Genomic DNA, 24,977 nt, shown 5'->3' on the forward strand with positions numbered 1-24,977 from the left:
AGCGCCTCCTGTGAAATCTTGGACTACCTTGATAAGTTCACATTCTCAGTGATGGACGAATATAGAGCACAGTCTGTAATGCTCATAGGCGACTTCAATGTAACACCACCACGAGTGGCTGGCCAGTAACATAACAGACACTGCTGGATGGCGAGCCATACAACTCGCCAACTGTCTGGACAATCAGATTGTCAGGGAACCAACTAGAGGAGATAATATTCTAGATCTAGTTCTCTCAGACACACCAGCAACCACTACCACCTTAGCACAAATGGAATCCTCTGACCACAACCCAGTTCTAATACAGCTACTAATCCCAGTCTTCAGAGATAAGCCATACAAAAGAACAGTATGTAGATATGACAAGGCTCACTTCTGGGAAACGAGAGGTTACCTTACTAATATTAACTGGCCCAGCATTCTCAAGGACAAAGATCCTGAAATCATCTGCACAAACTTTACCTCCATACTGCGAGATGCCATGGCATTATATATTCCTAACAATACCATCACCAAAAAGCCCGGGGATAAAGCCTGGTTCAACGTAGAGTGCAAAAGATTAGCCATGAGAAAAAGAAAGCTTTATCACAACATACAGACCTCCGATGACCCGGCTATGAAATGGAAGTTCCTCAAGGCAAGAGCAGCTTATAATCAAGCTGAAAAGAGGGCAAAAAGGGAGTATTACACCAAATTGAGGAATGATCTTGCAGATAACTCACTAAGCTCAAAAAAATGGTGGGGCATAGTAAATTCACTTTCAGGCAGAAGTGGTTTCACAGACATCCCTGTCATTGAACACCGGGGTACCACCTACATCAGTGCCAGTGCAAAGGCTAACATTTTCTGTCAAACCTTTGCAGAGAAGTGTATTTTGTGTGATGCATCTGCGCAATTGTTTCCTCAGTGCCAGCAACCAACATCCTCTTTTGCCTATGTGCATTTCAAACCCAAAGACATTAGAAACATTCTTTGCAACCTTGACCCAGCAAAGGCAATGGGACCTGATGAAATACCAACAAAAGTCCTTAGAGAATGTGCAGCAAAATTGGCCAGCCCCCTTAGTCGTCTCTTTCAACTTCTCTTCTCACATGGCGTGAACCAGGCTTTATTCCCCAAACAATGGAAAAACGCCAGAGTGATACCAATACATAAAAGAGACTCAAAATCAGACCCAACAAATTATCGTCCCATATCCCTCCTTTCAGTCCTTAGCCAAGTGATGGAATCCTCAGTTCATAAACAGCTCCAGGGCTACCTCTTCCACCATAAACTAATTTCTAATAAACAGTATGGATTTAAACCGAACCACAGCACAGCAGAACTCCTTACATTTTTTTTGCAGACGTGGAACAACATCTTAGACAAAGGAGGTGAGGTTTACATTGTTGCACTAGACATTAAAGGAGCGTTCGACCAGGTTTGGCACAACGGGCTTCTGGATTACCTTTCTGCTAAAGGCATAACTGGGCCATTGCATTCTTGGCTACAGAACTACCTGGAAGGAAGGTCCATCCAGGTCGTGCTCTCTGGTCAGTCCTCATCACCTCAACCAATCAACGCCTCGGTGCCCCAGGGATCCATTCTCGGCCCACTATTATTCTCCATCTTCATAGACGATGTTGTAGAACAGTGCGATAATAGCATTTTTCTATATGCAGATGATTCCACCATTTACGCCTCCGGTAACGTCCCTTCATGGTGCCAATATGGCAGCATCCCTAAATAAAGACCTGGAGTATATTCGCAGGTGGGCTGATACCTGGAAGGTCACATTCGAGCCTAGCAAATGCAAGGCTACGGTTCTGTCGAGAAAGAGGCTTCCATCCTGCCCGGACCTTTTTTTGGGGGCAACCAGAATTGACCTTTGTGAGCAGTTGAATATTCTGGGACTATGTATCGATAAGAAGTTGCTATGGACTAATCACCTGTCAAACATCTGCAATCGTGCTGGACAGCGTATTGGAGCTCTGCGTAGCTTGGCCAACAAGCTCGATGTTAAAGGTATGGCCAATATCTATAAGGCACAAGTCAGGAGTACCATGGAGTACTCATGCCTTGCCTGGATGAATGCATCACAGACCACCCTTGGGCACCTTGACAACATCCAGAAAAAGGCACTGAAAATCATTGGGGAGGATGAGGACACTGCCCTAAGGAAATATGCAATCAGCCAGTTCAGCCAACGTAGAACTGTTGCAGCAACAACTGTGCTTTTTAAAATGCACACTGAAAACTGTCCAGAGGATCTCAAAGCTCTGCTACCCCCACCTGATCTCCTTTGCCGAACCACTCGGAGAGCACGACCAAGTCACGCCCTAAAACTTCAAAAAAAGTCCAACACCAAATGCTTGGGGAGGAGTTTTCTTCATTCGGCTGTAACAACTAGGAACTGCCTCCCCTGTACTGTGGTTGGTGAAATCACCTCAAAGAATGTTCAGGCCTTCAAGAAGAGACTAAACAAACACCTACCCAGCTAAAAAAACTGTAATCTCCTGATGCTTAATGTCACTTATCCTATATATCTAGTCCTGAGCAGCTGCAGATCAATCAATCAATCAATCAATCAAACTTTATTTCTATAGCCCTTTACAGCAGCCACAAGGTGTCCAAAGTGCTTCACATCAGATACAAATAACACATCATTTGAACACAATATTCGAATAGAGTTGAGAAAATACAATGTTACAATGTTACACCGCTACTGCGTATCAAATGCCAATTTAAACGTAAAAGTTTTAAGTTTGGTTTTAAAAAGTACAATGTCTGTTTCAGTGCGCATGTCAGGGGGGAGCTTGTTCCAAAGCTTAGGGCCAGCAACAGCAAAGGCCCTATCACCCCACTGTTTATGCTTCGACTTAGGGACCTGTAAAGTGCATTGATCAGAAGACCGCAAGCGCCGATTTTGTCCACCCAGAGTTAAAATCTCAGACAAGTACTCAGGGGCTAGCCCATTTAGAGTAGGGCTGTAGTACTCGAGTCCGGTCTTGGACTCGAGTCCGGACTCGAGACATTTTTCTGTCGTCTCGGACTTGTCTCGGACTCGTTGAATTTGCACTCGGACTTGTCTCAGACTTGGCCATTGGACTCGCCAAGTCTTCTAGTTGGTCTCGACCGAGTCCAGCAAAAAAATAAAATAAAAAATGTCTCCTTCAAAACAAAACCACATTTGCATGATGTCGTGACTGAAAACGTGTGGAAAACACTAGGCGCGCCGCTCTCCTTATTTCCAAAGCACTCTGTAATCTGCGCTCGCGCTCCAGTGGCGTCTGCTGTTGCTGGGCAACCATGACCCGCTCTCCATGATGACGCAGAAGTTTCAGCAAAGAATAAATGGATTTCCAGCACTAAACATCCCTTGCAGTAGCTCTGCTAATAGATTAATTTAAAAAATGGCTATCCTTGAACAACTATGATCATCTGTTTCTCCATCTTAGCTTTCAGTATTGTTCCGGGAAAGGATGTGCATGACCAGTGGTGCATTTACTGCGACCTGAAAAGTTTAGATGTTTCTAATTTAATTTTCTACCTGTTAGATTGTGTTTTACCTACACCTAGATAGCCTTTTTTTTTTATCAATAAACGCGTATTAATGTATAGCCTTATGCAACAATTAGTACATATGTACATTTTAAAAACTTTATATATGACATTACATATTTACATTTTCATGTAACAGCCAGTATTTGTATCTGTAACAATCACAATTTTTTCCTATCTGCATTCGGATACAACATCGTACAGTTACTTGATAAGACTGTTATGACTTTTTATATATTTTTTCGTAGTTATCACTGAACAAGTATGTCGTGTTAAACTGAAATAATTATTAATTTCATGACATGTCATGACAAACGTTTAGTGATCATTTGAACACGACTGAATCCATTCAATGCACACATTCTCATTACGCAGAACACTTTGAGCGAGTCTTAATGTTAATGAACTTCACTAAACAGATGTGTGTGTTCCGCGCAAACCAGCAAAAGGTAAATATGCAAACATGTAGGACAAGTAGACAATGTATCCGTATCGAAGCTGATTATTAGCCTACTCTTGAGAGAGAACTGATTTGGTTTTTGAGAGACTGAGATGCGCAGCGCGGCTGTTTGATTGGCGAGCGCGCTGTGCTTATTCCATTCATTCGTATCATGGAAGCCTAAGCTTTCAATATTTGCCTTTTAAATATATACAAATAATATAACGTGTAGCTATGATGTATTATTATAGGTAAAATTACTCTTGCAACGCTCTGATTTCTGAGAGATAAACAGAGAGGTGACAACAATGCGGTGTTTGATTTGCGCTCTTTTCACTCATAAAGTTTACATTCATTCACTTCTGGCGCTGATGCCCTGGCTCACCTGTTATCTAGCAAACACCAGACTCTGTCAGCTTTAGCCGAGTATTCAGGCAGAATTATTCCTTGAGCGTTATTCGTTTTTTAAGCCATTATCCGTGCCATTCCGAATAAGGTATTCGGCTTCAGGCACAACCCTAATTATTACATTACATATTTTATTTTTACATGCAACATAAATAAGGTCATATAGTAACAGCTCCACGCAATATTGTAATTCTAAAATTCACGTGGTACTTGCAATCACTTTGTATTCATTATGGTTAATGCATGCTGGAGTAGTCGATTGTTTCCGACAGTGCTCGACTAGTCTATGCAAGCACTAGTATAGTATGACAAAAATTTCGCTGTATTTATGTGCGCATGTCCAGTAGAGCCAAACGTATCCCTTCTAGCCTTGCTGCGCGCATTTGTCATATCCCGAGCTTTGCGTGTGTCTGTGCACTGTGCCAAGGCATCTGTCATATACATTTTGACCACAGATATAATGTCAACAAAAAATAAAGTACATAAAAATTATTTGACCTTACAGTTCCAAACTTTGTTCTTTTATCCAAGTTTAGCTCCCAGGGTCGGACTGGGGGTAAAACCAGTACTCATTAGCAAGGCCCCAAAGGAAGAGAGGGCCCTTGAAAAGTATGAATCTGAAATATATATTTTTTACCTGGATATTTTCATGGGTGGGGGCCATGGGGGCCCATCAGGACTGCCTATGCATAGGGCCCAGGATCTTGTTTAACGCCCCTGTTAGCTTTAACCCTAATTATACACACTTGAACCTAATCAAGCTCTTACTAGACACACTAATCTTCCAGGTGTTTTAAGGCCAGTTGGAGCTAAACTTTTCAGGACATTGGCCATCCAGGATGTAGTTTGGAGACCCCTGTCCTACAGAGTTGTTACTTTGCACATGCTTTTTGATCATTACAAATAATAATGTAAAATTATTTTCTTAGAATAGGAGATATGCTTTCTCTCGCATCACAAACATTATCAGTAGTTAAGTATGTGGTCTTGAAGAGGACCCTTTTTTCTTTCATTTGGACTCGGTCTTGGACTTGGACTCGAAACTTTTGGACTTGGACTTGACTTGGACTCGAACCTCTTTGGACTCGGTCTTGACTCGGTCTCGACTAGTCCTGGACTTGGACTTGACTTGGACTCGACAAAGCCGGACTTGACTACAGCTCTAATTTAGAGCTTTAAAAACAAACAATAAAATCTTAAAATCAATCCTAAAACGCTCTGGAAGCCAGTGGAGAGTAGCTAAAACCGGAGTAATGTGTGCTCTTCTAGGAGTACTGGTTAAAAAGCGAGCAGCAGCATTTTGTACAAGTTGCAGACGGGAAAGAGATGTTTGACTCAGACCAACATAAAGAGCATTGCAATAATCAGGCCTTGAACTAATAAAGGCATGTAAAGCTCTTTCCAAATCGTGCCTTGTAAGAAAAGGCTTAACTTTACTAAGCAGACGAAGTTGGAAGAAGCTAATTTTTACTACATTGCTAATCTGTGTATCAAATTTCATGCTGCAATCGAAAGTCACGCCCAAATTCCTGACAGTTTGTTTGGCACATGGAGTCAAAGCTCCCAAACTTAAATTTGAATTTACTGACATGCATCTTGTATTGAAAACAATGCATTCAGTTTTATCTTCGTTTAAAGTAAGGAAATTGCGAGAAAGCCACAGCTTAATTTGATTGATGCAATTTTGCAAGCGGTTTAATGCGACACTGTCATTTGATTTTAAAGGCAGGTAAATCTGCAGATCATCTGCATAACAATGAAATGACAGATTATGCTTGTTTATTATAGCCCCTAATGGCAACATATATAAAGAAAACAGGGTGGGGCCCAGAATTTGGGTGGACGATGATGAGCAATCTCCGATTGTAACAGCGAAACTCCTATTTGTTAAATATGACCTGAACCATTTAAGTGCGGAGCCTTGAATGCCTACACAATGCTCAAGACGTGCAAGAAGAATTGAATGGTCTACTGTATCAAACGCTGCCGTTAAATCCAGGAGCACTAATAGAGTAGGGTCCCCTGAATCTACGGATAGTGCTATATCATTTTGAACCCTTAACAGTGCTGATTCAGTGCTATGACGTGATCTAAAACCAGATTGAAACTTCTCAAACACAGAATTATGTTGTAGAAAAGCTTGTACCTGATTAAAAACAAACTTTCATAACACCTTCGAAATGAAAGACAGATGTGAGACTGGTCTAAAATTCAACAAAACATTAGGATCAAGATTTGGTTTTTTAAGCAGGGGGCTAACCACGGCATGTTTAAATGCATCCGGGACTGAGCCAGAACTGAGACAAAAAATTTAAAAAACGTGAGTAAACTTGGCCCAACAGTGATAAAAACTTCCTTGAGCAACCAGGCAGGAACAATATCTAAACTACAACTGGTAGGTTTCATATGGTGTACAACCTGAGAGAGCAACAACAAAGAGATAGGTGTAAATTCCCCAAAAACAGCTGAGTGCAAAGGATCATCAGGCACAAACTCACTAAGATCAACACTGGCATTTTGCCTAACTGAAGCTACTTTATCAATGAAGTAACATAAAAACTTTTCACACATACTGGTTGAAGACTCTGTCAAAGCTAATGTACGTGGATTTAAAAAGGAGCTTATAGTGTTAACAAATTGTGCTTCGCAACCATTTCTATAGTTGAGAAGCATATAAAAATCAACGCATACCTAAAGGAGGAAAGATGTCACTAAAAAAAAAAAAAAATCTGTAAACCTGAAAATAAATGAAAATTAAAATGTTTATTAATAATAATAATAATAATAATAATAATAATAATAATAATAATAACTAAATCATAAAAACTCAGGTGAAAACTGAGTTTTAAAGTTAATTTTAAATTTATAATAAAAAGTATGCAGAATAAAAAAAAATACTAATATAGCACTCTTTAGTACCTTTACAAAATGGCATGATAATGTATAAATAATGGTGTTTATCAAATGGAACAGGCGTGTGGTATTCATATCCCAGCATGGCCTTTGAACAAATATTGTAATCATTAGTGGCTGACAGGGCTAATTCAATAATCAACACCTTTCAGAGATTCATTTTCAGCACACGCCATCTGCTAACATGATCAAGCACATTGAAGGTTGGATGTGGATCTACAGATTTTACATTTAATGCCAAACCGAGTCTCTCGCTGCTCGGGTCTTAAAGAGTTAGTTCACCCAAAAATGAAAATTAGGCTGTGTGTAACTCACTCCCGAGGTGTCCTATATGACTTTCTTCTTTCAGACGAATCTAGTCGGAGTTATATAAAATCTTTGAAGATCTTTCATTGCAGTCAGTGGGCATCGCATTGCTGCAGTCCAAAAGATTTTAAATAAAAAGCGCCCATCCAAAAAAATAATAAAATAAAGTGTCTCAAATGGCTCCAGGGGGTGAACAAAGGCCTCCTGTAGCAAATCGATGCGTTTATGTGAGAAAAATATCCATATTCAAAATTTAATAATCACTTCTCAAATCTAGCTTGCGCTCACTGTTATAAACTAAGCATTTCAAGGGGCATGGGATGTTGGGAAATGGGATGTTGGGAAAACACAGCCAAATTTTCATTTTTGGGTGAACTAAAAATGGTTAAAAAATGTAAATAAAAATAAAAAAGGACTATGACAGAAGAATGCAGTGAGTGAATGGTATAAGAATGATCTATGACAGAGCGGTCATGGTCCAGACGTCTCTTTCTCTCTCACAGACAATGAGAGATTCCTCAGAGCGACGCTCATGGTAAGACTCACTGCTTTTAAACAATCCTCCATAGAGCCGCTCTCCTCTACACACCTGACTGGAGCCAATTAAAAGAGCAGTTCATCCATCATATGATGAAAACACTTCTGTGAGAACAAGGATGCTGTGGGAGAAACTCTGTTGTCAATCAGTGATCTTTCTCTATTCATAAGATCCACTCGTGCATTTAGAAGAAAAGCAAGAAAAACACAGTGCTGAGCTTCAGGAGAAGCTGATCCATGACCGATCATTCAATCACATCAGTCCTTTAAAGAAACATGACGTCCAGCATTCTATACACTGTACAAATGAATCAATTAATTCAGAGACACATGAGCGAGAGAGAGCGAGAGAGAGAGAGAGAGAGAGAGTGAGAGAGAGAGAAAACAATTTTTGACTTTTTCAGTTTGTGTAAATCCACATGGGGTTCAGAGACTTTTTTCCATATTAATTTCACTCTTGTCTAGTTCAAATATGTGGCTTGTTTAATAAATACAGTGCTTTTTTTCTTTATGTACCCCATATGTGGGGCATGTCAAAACATCTGGCACATTGTGGCATAACTTGGTAGCTTAAAATATAATTTTATTTCAAATAAAATAATGTTGTTTTTTAAGAATTAAAATTAAACTAATTTTGGAATTTGACAATGAATACATTGTAACCAGGGCCCCATGCTTGGGATGACCCAGATCCCAACACAGCTATATACAGCTCAAAAAGATGAGAAAAATATTCAGTAAAACAGAGATGAACACAACGACTCTCACAGAAAATGAGACAAATAACAAATCAGAATTTTTCTTCATTCACCCGTTTCAGCAATATCTTTAAAAGATTTTTACATTTAGGCAAACATGTTTAAACCATAATTTTTCGATATTCCATCCATCAAAAGTGCTCAGATGAGATTTGTTGTGATCGATGGTCAAGAGAACAAAATATTTAGGAAATCTTACCCAAAAAATTATGTACAGTCAAACCCAAAATTATTCAGGATAGCAAAATTCAGTAATCTGTGACATATTATAAGAAAAGAATCTTCATACAGCGGTCTACCAGTAAAACTGATAAAAAATTGCTTTGCTAAAGTGTTTTTCTTTAATCGCTAATGTGATCTTTTTCCACCACAGACTGAACAAAATGAACCATCGCTTGGAAATTGGTTTAGTTAAATTGGTATTATCTAATTGTGTTCTTGACATATTTTATTGCCATTTTCTAAACTATAGCAAAATAAACTGATAATGTGAGAAATGTTGAAGGTGTCTGAATAAACTTTGGGACATCAACTCCAGGTGGTGTAAAAGGAAATCCTGGAGGATCAGTGACTCCAGCCTCTCGTCCCACAGACTGCTCTCTCTGCTGCCCTCAGGAAGACGTCTCCACAGCATCCGATCCCACACTAGATGACTGAGGAATATCTTTTCTGAGACTAATGAACAGTCAGAATCCCACAACACTACACTTTAACTCCAACACAGATCAATACTGGACTATACTTACATACTAAATACAATAATCTATCTGCTACCACTGGATACACCCAGTGCACATCCATGACATTTTGCATATCCAATTCATGTATAATCTGTTGCACCTTCACATATTTTATGTGTATATATGTCTACATAATGTAGAATGTGTACACACTGTGTATAATGCGTATTGCTAACTGTAAGTTTGTCTAATAGTACACTGTGTGAACTGAGTATTTGTATGCGTATATTACAGATTATCATCTGTTTAAGTCTGTATGTCTTTATGTAAATTGATTCTGCACTGTCTGCAGCATGCTCCAAATAGTTCCATTCAGCAAGGCACATGTGCTGTGGTGGATAATTATAATGCATTATACCCTCTTATAACCCATAGGAAACCCTAAAGTGTTACCAAAAAACGTCTAAGATTCCTTAATCTAAATTTAATTTACATGAAAAGCAAAATGACAGAAGAGAAACTAATGAAATGAAATGAGTTTGAGACTAAAGCAAGAACAAAATTTGCTACCTGCTCAGAAAAATCTAATGAATTCAAAAAGAAAACAAGTTTTAATTTCCCATTGACAGATATTTGTTCTCGTTTTAAACATAAACTCAATTAAATTTGTCAAATTTCTCAGAAAACAAGACGTCTTGTCTTTGATTCGCATCTCCGGTCAATCGATGATTTAAGGATGTTTGGATATTTTTACTGGAAAACAACAACAGTACAGAGGGAGATATTCATTTTTTCTTTCAGAACTATTAGACTTAAATTTGTGGAAGGACAAATTATGACTTTTCATAATCAGCAGAAACCTCGAAAAGAAAATATAATCGTTAAATACTACTTGAGCTTTTATCATTATTGTTTGTTATGATGAAGATCTGAACCCATCATCACACAAGCTCTCGCCGTCTCAGAGAAAAGCTCATCCGCTCCTCTAGAGGGAGACAGAAAACACGCAGAGCCAGAGAGAATGTGCTCCCTTTTTTATTAAAGAGTCAGAATAACAAGTCATTTCATAGCAGTCAAAACAGACAAACCCAGGAACCTTGTAAATATGACTCTTTTGATACATTACAAAATAAATGTCAGGGCAAAATAGAAAAGATCTACTTGAGCCAGAAGAGTGTCAGAAGAGCCATCAGAAAGACACGTGACCTGGAGGAGTTCTGCCTTTCTTCTTCAGCTCAGTGTTAGACATGCGCCACAGACACCAGAGAAATAAACACAGGACCTTTACGAACACCGAGGAGAGCAGGTCTTCTGTGAGGTATTTCAAAGAAACTCTACGCTGAACAGAATCAAGTTCCACACCAGAGAGATGCTGGCTCCTCATTTCATTAGATTACAATGAAAAACAAAACTCTTCACGCTTCTGATTGTGAGAAAGGAGACCAAGGTTTGCTCAGATCACACATTTCTGATTATTACTTATGATTTCACTCAGTAATATTCCGGCAATTGAAGCAAATTAAACAACTCAGATACTCTGATCTGACATTTTCATGTCAATTTAATACACTTTGACTGTTTTGTTATCCTCATTAGTCTAATTTAAATCAGCAATTAAACAATTGTTTAACTGAAAATAGCATTACGTTTTATCTTCTTCACAGAAATAACACTTTGCTTTATTATGAGAATATGAATTTGGGGCAAATGTGTTTGTTACACAAATATGAGACTCATGAGATTCACTTCTTTACAACACAGAAGCTGGACTAGATCCAGAGCAAACCCACAATCCCCGTCTGCACAATACAGTATCATCTGTGTGGATACATAGCAAAACAAAGCCCCTGTAACATGCTAACTGATCACTGTAACAGTTACAGTTCAATCAAACACAAACTGTAACACAGTAACAGTTAACTGTAACAGAGTAAACCATCACTGCAACACTAACTGATTACTGTAACATGTAAAGAGTAACCAATTACTGTAACACAGGAAGTGATCACTGTAACATGTAACCGTTCACATAAACACCAGCAAACTGTCACATTTGTCAGAGGATTCATGAAAAGAAAGCTTAAAAATCGAAAGTGCCAGCATGAGAAAATAGAGATCAGATTTAGCAAAATGGAGAGAAGCATGGAGTGAGAGGAGCCATCATGAGCACAGAGACTCTGTACATCAGGCTCCAGATCCAGCGCCACTCACGACTGCTGACTGTGATGGATTGTCAATACATTCTCTTTTCATCAGTACAATTACACTCAAATTCAAGGCCAACAATAATCTTTGTGAAATCTGTAGTTTTTGGAAAAAGATAAAAAAAAAGTACATACATAGCGCCATCAGCAGGGAAAACATCACAGTATGTGTAGAAAGACAGAAGCTAGTCATACTAGTTCACCAGGTCAATCTGAAAATAAGACTTTAGATCACAAATCTGTCATGGCAGTGAGAGGACATTCCTTTATGTACATCAAAATTCACAAAATGCCCAGCACTCGGAATATTCAAAATACATATCAGAAATCATTTTCAAAAAGGTGGTGACATCGATTAAATATTGCTTTTCCAAAAATGTGAGTTGAATTGAGAGCGGACAGTGAAGTCAGATTTCACTGGAGAAGTAAAGTGTGAGTCAAACATCTCCGATTGGAAGAAACGCAGACGTCTGAGGTGTTGGTGAAATGTTGTGGAGACTAAACTGATCAAACCTGCATCTTCACATTCGCTCAGCGACCATAAACACATCTTAATAATAGAAGAACGCTATCTTTTAGCTAAATTATCCGACAACAGATAAAATCTAAGTGGTAAATCACATTTAAGACCAAACTTTAAGAAAATAACGGCACATCACTTAACTTGGGCCTTATTGTGTGGTTCAAAAATAAAAATAAAATAATAATAAAGTGATTTGATATTTAATTTTTTTCATTCCCATCAGGCAGTAGATTTATTCACTAAGGTAATTTTCCGTTTTCTCCAAAACATCATTCATGAGGATTCAGACTCTGATTGTTCGTGTGAAGAAACTGGAGCTCAAACGGAGGAAGGAAGACTTTACTTGACATGAAATGCAGATAAAAAATTCACTATAATATTAGAATAAGCCACTTGTATTGGCCAAATGATTGGACCTGAAGTCAATTTTTCACTTGCCTCTATGAGTGAAAAATAGAAAAATACAGGAATATGTTTATCAAAAGGTAAACGCTCTGTTTTTGGCTATAATGGATAACATTGATCAAATTAAACTAAACCACAGTCGTTATTCTGTATTTGGTCCTTATTAATGCAAGATTTTAGCAGTTTATTTCAGTACCTGAAGTAAATCAGAATGAAACCGCTGATTGTGATGAGATCATGAAATGATTATTGGACATCCATAATTCATAATGTGCAACTGAATGTATAAAAGAATAAGAGAAAGAAAACACTCACACACTCCCAAAACAAACACCGTTAACCGCTTTCCCCTGAGCGAAGGGACGAAATATGAAGGAATCGGAGATATAATAATATAATAAAACTGGCTGATTCTGATTCAGACCAGCACTGGATCCAGTCGTGTTTGCACCTCAGATCTGACGCTCAGTCGTCCCGCAGGAGGAGACCGAGATCAGATATCTGTCACTGGCGCTCAACGATCAGATCAAATACTGAGTAATACTGCCATCAAGCATCCAGCCCATGCACATACTCACTTATCAATTCAGAAAGACAGAAACCAAAGACATGGAGGGAGCGCAGGAAACTACAAAAACATGCACCGTCGGTCAGTATCAGTCACACAGATAAATCCCCCCAAGAGAAAAGAAATAAGTGCTTGGCTTTCAAGTATATCTCTGACCAAAAACAAAACACAAATAACAAATTCCCTTCAATTTGCTTTTGAAATAGTGATGCTGAGGGGAACAGAAAACCAGCAAGCATAAAGGAACCAATCAGATGTCACGGACAGCAGGAAGTAAACGTGGCGGCGGTGCTCAGACGAGTTTCTTCTGCTCTCTGGGACTGAAGTCGGCGCAGAAGCCGTTGGCGGCGTGGGACGGGGAACTGCTGCTGAAGCCTGCGTTGTCTGAGTAGAGGAACTGCTCGCCGAAGTCTGGATGCTGATCCACAAACTCCCTGAAGCTCTCTGTCAGCGGGAGACGCCAGAGAAACAAGAGTCAAATAACTGTACATTTCTACACCACACATGATTCAGATGCTTCTGTTAAGAGCAGCTCGTGGGAACTAAGACAGAAGAAGCCCAGTGGTTACATATGCTTGTTTAAGTGCATGGATTCACTTAATTTAATCTCAGTGATTTAATAATCATACTGAGCCATATTGTTTTAAGTCATTGTGTTAAATGCAAACTTTTTATCATCTACACAATCCTAGGCGACGTCAGGTGAAACGGAAATAATGACTTAATCTCCAGAAATCCAGGAGAAGAACAGAGAGGGCAGGTCAGTTGAGAGTATGAACGGATCTCTTACCGAAGGTGATTTTGCCCGAGTCCTCTTCATCGATGGCTCTGAACAGACGGCTGACTTTGAGCTCTCCGACACCCAGCGCCGTCCTCAAGATGCACATCAGCTCGTTCTCGGTGATCGCACCGTCCTCATCGGCCTCAAACATCTGAAGACATCACAGAAACCAGCAGACTCTCAGAGCTGAGCATCATCATCATCATCATCATCGTCATTCAATCATTCAATCTAATCATCTGACCTGGAAGGCCAGCCTGATGGTGTCCAGTGTTTTGGCAGGCTGACACACCACAGAGAAGGCAATCACAAACTCCCGGACGTCCATCGAGTGGTCTTCATTCTGCTCCGAGAGAGACAAGATGGAAATATTTCATGGCATTGAGCACAAGCAACGACTGAGGGAACAGACATCTGATTCACATCTGATCATGAACCATTATATATCCTGCTCAGAACTGTGTGGATGGATATTCATTTACCTCGTCAAAGAGAGCAAACATGTGTCTGAGCTCGTCTGACACGGACAGCTCCAGGAACTGGGAGAAATCTTCCAGACTCAGTCTCTGACCCTGCAGTTTACGAGCACGCTTCCCATAATCCTGCAGGAGCTTCTCTGAGTTCACACGCTTCAGCCTGAGATCCAACACAAGCTATTCAGTACAAACCTCATCCAGAGTCAGCACGCATGCACTCACATCAGCACAGCCACGCAGAAATCACAATCTATTGCATATGCAAATGTTGTATGAACACATCAAAAGCAGGGCTGCACACTCAGTCAGATCATGATATGCACTAGTGTCTGTCAATATGGAGCAGCAGAATGTACTCATCAGTAATACAGATAACCGTATTAAACCTTCAATGAATACTGTGATTTCTCTTTCATGTTTTGATTTTCACAGCAAGACTAATACAAAATAAAAAAATAAAATAAAATAAAGCTTATTTCGTAGTGTCCTAAAAATGCCATTTTTATTGTTCTTTAAATAAATTGATGTTAAATTGTACATGTTTCAATATTTAAATTAAATTGACATGTTTTTAGATTACAAAAACTTTACTATAACAAAAAAAAAACAAGAAAAAAAGAATGCAATGGAAACGTATTTTTCCAATGGACAAATTCATTCAATTAAAAATTAATTTCATATACAAACAAACAAACAAATAAATAAATACATGAATAAAAATACAACTGAAAAATAAGAATTTAGTGAAACCTAAAATGGATTGACAGTGCCATTTCATCTTCTGCATGCTGAAGTGCGTACAGGTTAATTCTCCTCATAAATGTCTGTAATGATAACGAGACTCACCCCAGACTGCGCACCAGTTTAGCGAACTCCAGCAGACACGTGTCGACGGGCAGCCGGATCTGACCCTCTGCCATGGCGAGCTGACAGTCTTCATATGAGTAGTCTGTGACGGGGACCTGCAGGGCCCTTCAGACACAACACATGAGAATAAGACACACGCAATCGCTAAACTCACCAGCATCTCACTATAGGATATTTCTGTTTTTTGTGAGTTTCTGTTCTCCTTTATTGTTTTTATTTTATTTTATTATTATTTTTTATTGTGCTTCCAGCACTGCCTGTACCAAGACTTTGTAACATCCAATTTATAAAATCTCACAAATGTATGTAGAGGCCCAGTCAGCTGCTGCACATACATTTTCCCTAGAGATGCCTTTATATAACACCCAAGACGTGGTCATTCCTCTTGTAGAATGGGCTCTTAGGTTTGCTGGTAATTGCTGACCCTTTGCTGAATACACCAGCTTTATAGCCTCCACTATACAATGAGACAGTCACTGTTTTGACAGAGCCTTGCCCTTCTTAGGATTCACAGTAACATAGGTCTGGTAATTGGTCTCAGATGGTGCACACCTTCATAAGACTACTTACGATAGGATGCTTTCCTACTGTTTCACCATTAAATCCCATATGACATGATGAAATGGCTGCCAGGTACACTTTGATTGTAGAGAAGGCTTTGCCGCCTTCTAGTATCTTTAAAGGGAGGTAAGAATGTCCAACACTGATGAAAGAAACCATATATTTTGTCTTTCGCAACAGAAAGAACCTTTTCATATTTCCTAGAACTACTGGCAGAAGTTCCCACTTTTTTGCGTCTTTGCACCACAAGAACTAGAAATGCATTTAGTTCTAGGAACTCCATTTAGGGACGTGCTAATGCATCCAACTCTAGTGGTGCATTCATCCCCTTCAGTGAGAAGAACAGGGAACAATGTGTGTTCTCCTCTGAGGCAAATAGATCCAATCTTGCCTGAACATATTTGTCCCATATTCCCTGAACCACCTCTGGGTGGAGCCTCCAGTCCACTGGATGAGGACTCCCCTCAACAACAGGTCTGCCCTGATAGTTATTTGTCCTGGAACATGTGTTGCTCCAAGGGTCAGCAAGTGCTTCTTGCTCCATTACAAAACTCTCTTTCCCAGGGCATTTAGACTCCTCGATCGGACTCCCCCTTGCCTGTTTATTAGGGGTGCTCTGATCACGATCGGCCGATCGTTATGCGCATATACAACCAGTGTTGTGGTGGTGTTGGTGCAGTGGATAAGACACATGCCATTGGTGTGAGAGACCCGGGTTCGAATCCACTGCAAGACACCAATATGTCTCTGAGCAAGACACTTAACCCCTAGTTGCTCCAGAGGCGTGCGACCTCTGACATATATAGCAATTGTAAGTCGATTTGGATAAAAGCGTCAGCTAAATGAATAAATGAATGAAATGAATGAATGATCTGACTAACACGTAAGCCTTTTATGCACTGGAGGAAGTTTTTGAGGGCAAAAAAACTGCAAGGAGTTCCAGACAATTTGTGATGCGATCTGGGAAAACCCGTTGGATGTCGCACTGGGACGTTTTCAGGAAATTCTAAAAATAGGTTGTATGTGTATTTGTCGTCAAAATTAGGCTTTCATTCAATTATTATTCTATAACATCTTGTCTGTCATCTCTGAAAATATCTTGGCAAAATTTACTTTAGTACAGAAAAATGCAGCAAGCAGAAAAGACTTTCATGTCAAGAACATGTTGCAGAGGTGCTTTCTCTTAACAACACAAAAAACGTTAACCTATCAAAGTAAATAAAGTAACGTATATAATAAAGGTGCATCAATGCACATTTCCCGCCAGTCCTGTGTAAACTACAGCACGCAAAGTTTTTATTTATTTATTTTTTAATATCGTAAGATGGCAGAGCGCAAGAAAACAATGCAGTCTGGCGTAGCTGCTCATTTAGACGGTCTTGCAAATATCTCAATCTGCTCAATCTTGTTGATGTCAGTGCTGTAAAAGATGTTATAATGGACTATTAAACATCCAGAGATGAGGATCAGATGATGATGTTGCTAAACAGAAATCAGAAGACAGTCTGTTATACAGGTTTGCTGTGCTTTCTACCTACAAGGTACACTATTCGTGCTATCAAAACATACAAGGGGTGATCAAAAAGCCAGAGTCTATGTTCATGATAAATAACGAACAACTGTCCTCTTCAGGGTAAAGTTAGTCTGTTTGTGTAATGATTCAGTATAGCGCTCCTGACAGACAGTGATCGTGAAGTAGAAGTGAAAGATGAACCTGTCTCACCTTAAGCCTGTTTTTTTTTTTATTTTTTTTATGGAAAATCATAGCAATCAGACAACTTCAGATAACCATGACTTTTGTTATGTTCAAAATGAAAAGAGTTTTGGAAAGGGCTTGAACTCAGCTTTCCTATGGCATCAAAACCTAAAAGAAATTCTGTCCATGCCACATGTTGTCGTTCCATTATCACTCCCAAACACGGTGAGGATGTGTCTGTGGTGACCACCTTGCGATTTGAGACCACTCCCATTGGCACACCTTCCATCATGAATTTCCTGTCCCGCCAGAGAAGCACACCCTCCTGTGCAGATGTCTGGAGGGATTTAATTTCAGAGAAGCAGTCCATCTCTCAAAATATCTCATGAAAAGCAGCCCCAAAGGCACTACATTTACTAACCCTATGACTGAAGCCATGAGGTCCAGCAACCACAGACACAGCCGAAGAGACCGCTTTCCCTAGATGAAACTGATTCACACGGTTCCCTAAAGTCTCTCCTCTCTGTTTTGACAGGGATGCCTGGTAAGATACTGAATTTAGGTTTAAACACAGCAACGCCACTGACTTTGCTGGAGTTAATGCGCTCTTTTTCTAGTTTACTACAAATCCCAGAGTATTAACACTGCCCTTGTATGCAGCCTGTATTACCTAGAAAAAATTAGCCAGTCATTGAGATACGCTAATATCCTGATGCCCTGCTGCCTCAGAGGTGTTGTGAAAATCTGGGGTGCTAGAGGCAGGACAAATGGTAGAACACTGAAGTTGTATGCCCTCCCCTCTAATGCAAACCTTAGAAATGACCTGTGCTAGGGATGGATCTGAAAGAAGCATGTTTCAGATATATTGAAACTTCATTCTCCTGTCTGTGTAGAATGAAGCAGGGACTTGTGTGTCAGCCTTCTGAATTTGTATTTCCTCAGGTATTTGAGGTCTCTCTGAGGTCCAGAAAAGGCTGTATGCCTCCCCTTTCTTTGGGATCAGAAAGTACTGGCTTGTGTGATTCTTCTGCTGGCACCTCCTGAATTACTTCTTTGAGAAGGAGATCCTTTATCTCTTCCCTCAAAATGTTTACATCCTCCACTTGCACTTTTGACTGTCTTATTCCTGAGAGCACTGAAGGTTTTCTCACAATTGCACAGTTGCAGTGTGTACCCCTTTTGGATCATGTTTAGTAACCATTGAGAGTCTGTGCATTTTCCCCAATTGTCTAGATGTACCGATAAGTATCGATAAATTCATTTGACCTTTAATTTTCCGACTGGTTGATTTTGTGTCACACTTGTAACGCCGCTGTAAGATGTGCAAGCGTGTATCAAGAGTTAAGCCCGCACAGAATTAAGAGGTTGAGAGAGAGAGAGAGAATGAGAGAGAGAGAGAGAGACCGGGGGGGGGGGGGGGGGGGGGGGACTTGACAGGAGCGCAGAGAATACGTCTGTGAGAGAGCACCTGAGTAAACTGCGTGAGAGGGGTTATTACTGCATGTTAATATGGATAATAGCAAACAAGCAAATACATTTATTGAGCACGGAATCATTTTTTCTTTGCTCAAACAATTTTTTTTTTTTTTTGCAATTGTTAATTTCTGTTCAAAATATAATGTAATGTGCTTTCAAAATATAGTTATCGGTGCTCAAAACGTCCAATTAATCGCTTATGGTTGAGGCACACTTTTAACACCATAGTTTTAAAGTTATAAATGTATTTTTTTATTGTTGTTAGCATAACAAATAAACCTACATTTTATGTTTAAAAGTTTTCAAAATATGCTTATATTATAAACTAATATGTATTAAACTTGTATAATATGTATAAAAAATTATATTTTTTGTGCCGGTGTCCATCAGCGAATCTGCTGACAGACCACGTGCTTGTGTTGTCACGGAAACATGCCAACTGAAGATGAAGAAATTGTCGCTCCCTTTCCCAAGTGCATTCCAAAATGACTAATGGCACACACATGCCCTGCTCACTCCAAAGTCCCCACTCTAAGATGACAGGGATGATCACATCCATTTGGAATTTTCCGGTGAACTGTACGGTAGATGATAAACATACCGTTACACCCCTAATGGGATCGCTAAACACGTCTTGTACGAAGTATGTGTAAAAGACAGTTTGCTGCATTGATTACAAGAGACCAGTGACTGTAATTCTGCTTGGGCATGCTCAGACATGCCAGACTCAGACATGCCAGGCATACTAAATGCAGATCCCGAGCTGCAAAAGTAAATCCATATCCCCTAGGACTAAGGGGGAGAAGGTGCTCTGGACTTGCTTGACTTCATAGAAGAAGCTATGTTCAACTGCTATGTTGATTTTTGTCTACTTTATATGCTTGGTAAAGCACTTCGATACACTTACTGTTCTTATTTATCCAGACGCCCTACAAACAAGTGGTAACTAGTCTTTTGGATAGGATTTGAATGGATGGGACTTCCCGAGAGTGTGGGCCTGATGGGCATGATTGTATAGGGCTTCAAGGATGGCCACGCGGGAGGCATTTCCCATAGAGAGATGTAGAGCAAGTCGACCGAAAGAGAAACAAAACACAAATGTCTTGAACACAAATAGTCAAAGTTCACCCAATATAAAATAAAAAATAAAAATAAAAAAGTTTCAGGACAGTTTTTTTTTGCATTGTTTCCATGACAGCTGAGCACATTTTATGCTCTCAACTGATCTGTGAGTCTTCTATAATCAGAATTATACACCTATATTTATAGAGAGAGAGAGAGAGAGAGAGATTTACCTCGTTTCAAATGTTTATTTTGTCATATATTTGCTATATCCAGCAATGTAAACCGAACGATTAAAGGGTGATTCTCAAAAATCTGTATTTTCTGCAAGCCTTTTTTCTATATTAATTTGGATGTCTTTACAAAAAAGGACCCTTACGAACACCAAAAGGACACCAAAGAAGCCCATATAAGCACATATGAAACTCGGAACTTGAATATATGAAATGTATGTGTACAGTGCAACAGCAAAGAGCCTTTTTATATTTTAGAGAAGTCTAGTTGCAATACTGAACAGGACCACATGGAGATGCCTAGGCCTGTAGCAATAGTCAATAAATGAATTAATCGCACAATAAAAATAAATAAAAAATTAGCTCAATAATTTTTCCGGCTGTGATAATTTCCATTTGCATGCTTGTTTGTTTGAACCCTCTTGTCAGTCACATGGTCTTTGTGTGGGAAGGTGGGAGTTCTTGAGGGGACTGCCAGGGGAGAGAGAAGACGCTAGTTGTGAGTTGGAGAAATACCAAAAGAAAAAGATGGGATTGGTCTCAAAGTCAAATGCGACTGCTGCAGTGTGGGAGCACTTCGGATTCAAACCGAATGACCATGGTGAACCACTTAACCTGAGCGGGCTGGTATGTCGCATTTGTTGTTTAACAGTAGCAACTAAAAGCGGTAACACAACAAACATGCATATGCACCTAAACCCAATCATCTGTTGCAGTTTTCCCAGCTAAAAAAAAAAAAAAAAAAACTACAACTACTCAGTCTTCCTGACAGTGCAGAATCACTGGGGCATTTGGTCGACAAACAAAATACAGAGAGGACAGTGCAAAATGGCGTGCACCCACCAACAGTGTAGTGTGCTTAATTGCTAAAGAGATGCTGCCCTTTTGTATCGTCAAAAAGCCAGCATTTTGATGACTGCTGCAAACATTTAACAGCCAGTATGAGTTGCCTGGGAGAACATACGTGTCACAAACGGCAATTCCACAACTGTAACAACAGCATAAAAGATGACATACTAAAGGAGATCAAATACATCCAATTTTTCTCTGCTACTACGGATATGAGGTATAACTGCTGACTGGAGCCTGCACTCCAAGTGTTTAGAGACCAGATATGTCCCAGATAACCATACTGCTGACACCCTTGGAGAAAACCTGAAGTCTGCTGTAGCAGACTGGGGACTGGATGAGCACAAACTAGTTTGCATCACTACAGACAAAGGTGCTAACATTGTCACTGCAATAAGGGATCTTTCCTGGCCCTGGCTCAATTGCTTTGGTCACAACCTCCATCTTGCTGTGTCCCATGGTATGGACAGCAACAAAGATCGGAGAGCACATGCCATAGGACTCTGTAAAGGTTTGGTCACCACATTCAACCTGAGCTGGCTCAAGAGGAGAGACCTGAGGAAGGCACAGAGTGAGGATAATATCCCCCAACACAGTCTAGTACTGGTGAGTGGTGTTTAATTCATTGATAGTTTAATTTGCAAAATAAAATATTTAAAGAGTTTTTATTTTTTATAGTAGCCTTTACTGTAGAATAACCCAGTATCTAGTCTTTAAGTAGGCTATGCACTGGCATTTGGGATGCTCATTTCAGTTATTTTTCCCGACTGACAACCGCCACTCGTTATCTGATTATTAACTGGAGTGCAGCCTGTAGACAGCCAGTGGGAGAAAACACCCTCTCCGATGGCACAGATGTCACGGGAGTAAAGAGATAACGTCTCGCTAGAGTGGCCAGCTTTGGGAAGCAACTTTTATTTGCTTGTGGATGTTTGCGTCACAACTGATATTGCATTGTACTTGCACTACTGCTTTATATATATATATATATATATTAGGGGTGTAACGATACGCGTATTGTCGCGTTGGACTAATTAATTATATTTGGAAAATAAATAAAAAAATGTGAAATATAATGACATGCGTTCAACAAGATAGCCCAATAACCCAAACGACGTAACAGGCAATGCCCCTGACACCCCTGAAGAAAAAAAAAAACCCACCAACTTATATGTTTATGTTAGACTACTCAGTCAGACGCTCGCTCACTCAGTACGCGCTGAAGGCTCGTTGCAAAATGGCCAATGCGTTTAACAGACCAGAAATAGTAGATGCTCCAATAACCAAAAGGTCTGGTGTTTGGGTGCACTTTACCAATCGATCGGGGCATCCAAACAAGCACGGAAATCAAAATGGACTAGTACTAGGACTAGGGGCGGCAGTGGCTCAGTGGTTCATGTAGGTTATCTACAAACCTGAAGGTTGGTGGTTTAATCCCCGGCTCCACCTGACCAAGTGTCGAGGTGTCCTTGAGCAAGACACCTAACCCCAGCTGCTCCCGACGAGCTGGATGTGCCTTGAATGGCTGACACCGCAGTCGGTGTGTGAATGAGTGAGTGGATGGGTGAATGTGAGGCAAATTGTAAAGCGCTTTGGATGGCCATGTGGTCTGTTGAAAGCGCTATATAAATGCAGTCCATTTACCATTTACTGTACTGTGTCGGAATTTCCTGAGCAGTACGATACAATTAACAGGCCTGCACGTTATTAGATAGAAGAACTGTTATAAATAGAACGTATGCACGGGCAGTTTTGAAAACTCCACCTACTTTGCTCTTGGCATAGTGCAGCGCAACTCGTGTTGTATCTGAAGGGCAACGCTGAGCCCAGGGTCCAGCGTCGCGCATACCGTGTCCTGTGTGAAAGACCCTTTAGCCATTTTGCAACGAGCCTTCAGCGCGTACTGAGTGAGCGAGCGCCTTACTCTGTAGTGGAAAACGCAGGTTTTAAGAACATGCTTAATTGAGCCCCGTTACAATATTCCTTCACGAGCCCATTTCAGCCAGACCGTAATTCCTGCTTTGTTCCAAAAAACATAAACCCTATAGAGAACCAATTGAGTAAAAACACACTCAATATAAAGAGTTATAGAGTTCCATATAAAAAGTTACATCTTTGTATTTGTTCATAACTACTACAACAATTTCATATATATTTTTTTTTTTATATAAGGAGCTGTTTTTGTTTCATACAGTATGCTGCTAAGAAAACACCATAGAAGATGGGTAAAGAATAGCTCCATCATTGTTCAATGTAAAAAAAACAAAAAAAAAACATACTTTGTTAGTTTTAATAAATACAATTTTTTTTAAAAATCAAGGAAATTTATCTGCCAATTTTTTCTTTTTGCTGTATCTAAAACGTACCGAACCGAACCGTGACACCAGTGAATCGTATCGAACCGAACCGTGAATTTTGTCAACCGCTACACCCCTAATATATATATATATATATATATATATATACACACACACACACCTTTCAGCAAAAAAAAAACAAAAAAAACAAAAACAAAACACCTTTAACTGATAGTATTAATCAGTCAAAATTTTCGGTTAACAGTTAAATGGTCAATATGAGCATCCCTAACTGGCATATAAACATAATATAACATACAAACATTCAAATTAATAATGATAAATAATGGACATGTAAAAAGTAGGTATTTTGTTTAAGAATGTTGATAGACTAACTAATGAACAAGAACAATATTATCTTTCACACAGGGTGTTGTCACATGATGGGGACAGAGGGTGCTGGAGCAACTGCCAGCCATAAGATGTGTCCTGAATGAGGACCAAAAACACAGCCACCTCAATCCAACCTGGCAGGATGTTTCTGTGTCGGAGTCCATCAGTGCAGCAATAAAACCACTGGCTGACTTCACAGACATCCTCTTGGGGGAAAAATACGTGTTGGAACTGATTAAAGATGACCTTCTCTCTCCAGACCCTGATGACACTGCACTGACAGCCAGTATTAAACAAAACATGTACAGGGTACTGACTGAAAAATACAGCTCACATGCAATCCAAGTCCTCCTGAAAAAGGCCACCATCTTAGATCCAAGGTATTGTGGCAGCATGGAGGAGGCAGGTGCATTGGATGATGTCAAACATCAGCTTGTGCAAGAGCTACTGGACTTAGGACCAGAAGAAAGTGGATAAGGTACCAGTGGTGAGAGCTGCCGCACCAAGAATAAGAGGCTGAGTGACCTTCTCCAAAACAGAAGAGCTCGTAATCTCAGTCAGGCCCAGGCTGCATTTCCAAAAAGAGTGCAGGCTGATGCAGAACTGACCATGTTCCTTTAAGAAGATGCAGTTGATGCATCTTGTGATCCCTTGATGTGGTGGCACGACAATCAAAGAAGATATCCTTTGATGGCCAAGTTGGCCCAAAAATACATGTGTATTTGTGCTTCAAGCACCAGCTCAGAGAGAATGTTTAGCACAACTGGCAACATTGCTACTCCTGAGAGATCCTGCCTTAAGCCACACAAAGTCAACATGTTGGTATTTCTTACATACTGTAGACGGCAATTCACTTTTGCTTTATTTGAACAAAGCTTTATGCTGGAGAAATTAATTTTCAAAAGTTTTTTTTTTCTTTTTGCATATGGCCTGTGGATGCTTTGTTTGTTTGTTTACAAAGGTCCTAACTGGCACTATTTATGACTTAGCCTAATGTTTAAAATT

The 24,977-nt window shown here is 39.8% G+C and overlaps 1 protein-coding gene across 1 annotated transcript in view; it reads right to left on the bottom strand.

The window, feature by feature from the left end:
• Positions 1-10,600: 10,600 nt before the first annotated feature.
• LOC113078852 (lysophosphatidylcholine acyltransferase 1-like) overlaps positions 10,601-24,977 on the bottom strand; it is a 42,535-nt gene continuing 28,158 nt past the window's right edge. Inside the window, exons 10-14 of the mRNA XM_026251159.1 lie at positions 15,385-15,510; positions 14,545-14,698; positions 14,307-14,405; positions 14,072-14,213; positions 10,601-13,725 (exon numbers count right to left, since the gene is read on the bottom strand). Of these exons, the coding sequence (XP_026106944.1) occupies positions 13,574-13,725; positions 14,072-14,213; positions 14,307-14,405; positions 14,545-14,698; positions 15,385-15,510 (673 nt within the window). The 3' untranslated portion in view covers positions 10,601-13,573. The remainder of the gene's footprint in view (positions 13,726-14,071; positions 14,214-14,306; positions 14,406-14,544; positions 14,699-15,384; positions 15,511-24,977) is intronic.

Source organism: Carassius auratus, unplaced genomic scaffold (assembly GCF_003368295.1).
Source record: "Carassius auratus strain Wakin unplaced genomic scaffold, ASM336829v1 scaf_tig00026875, whole genome shotgun sequence".
Lineage (NCBI taxonomy): Eukaryota > Metazoa > Chordata > Actinopteri > Cypriniformes > Cyprinidae > Carassius > Carassius auratus.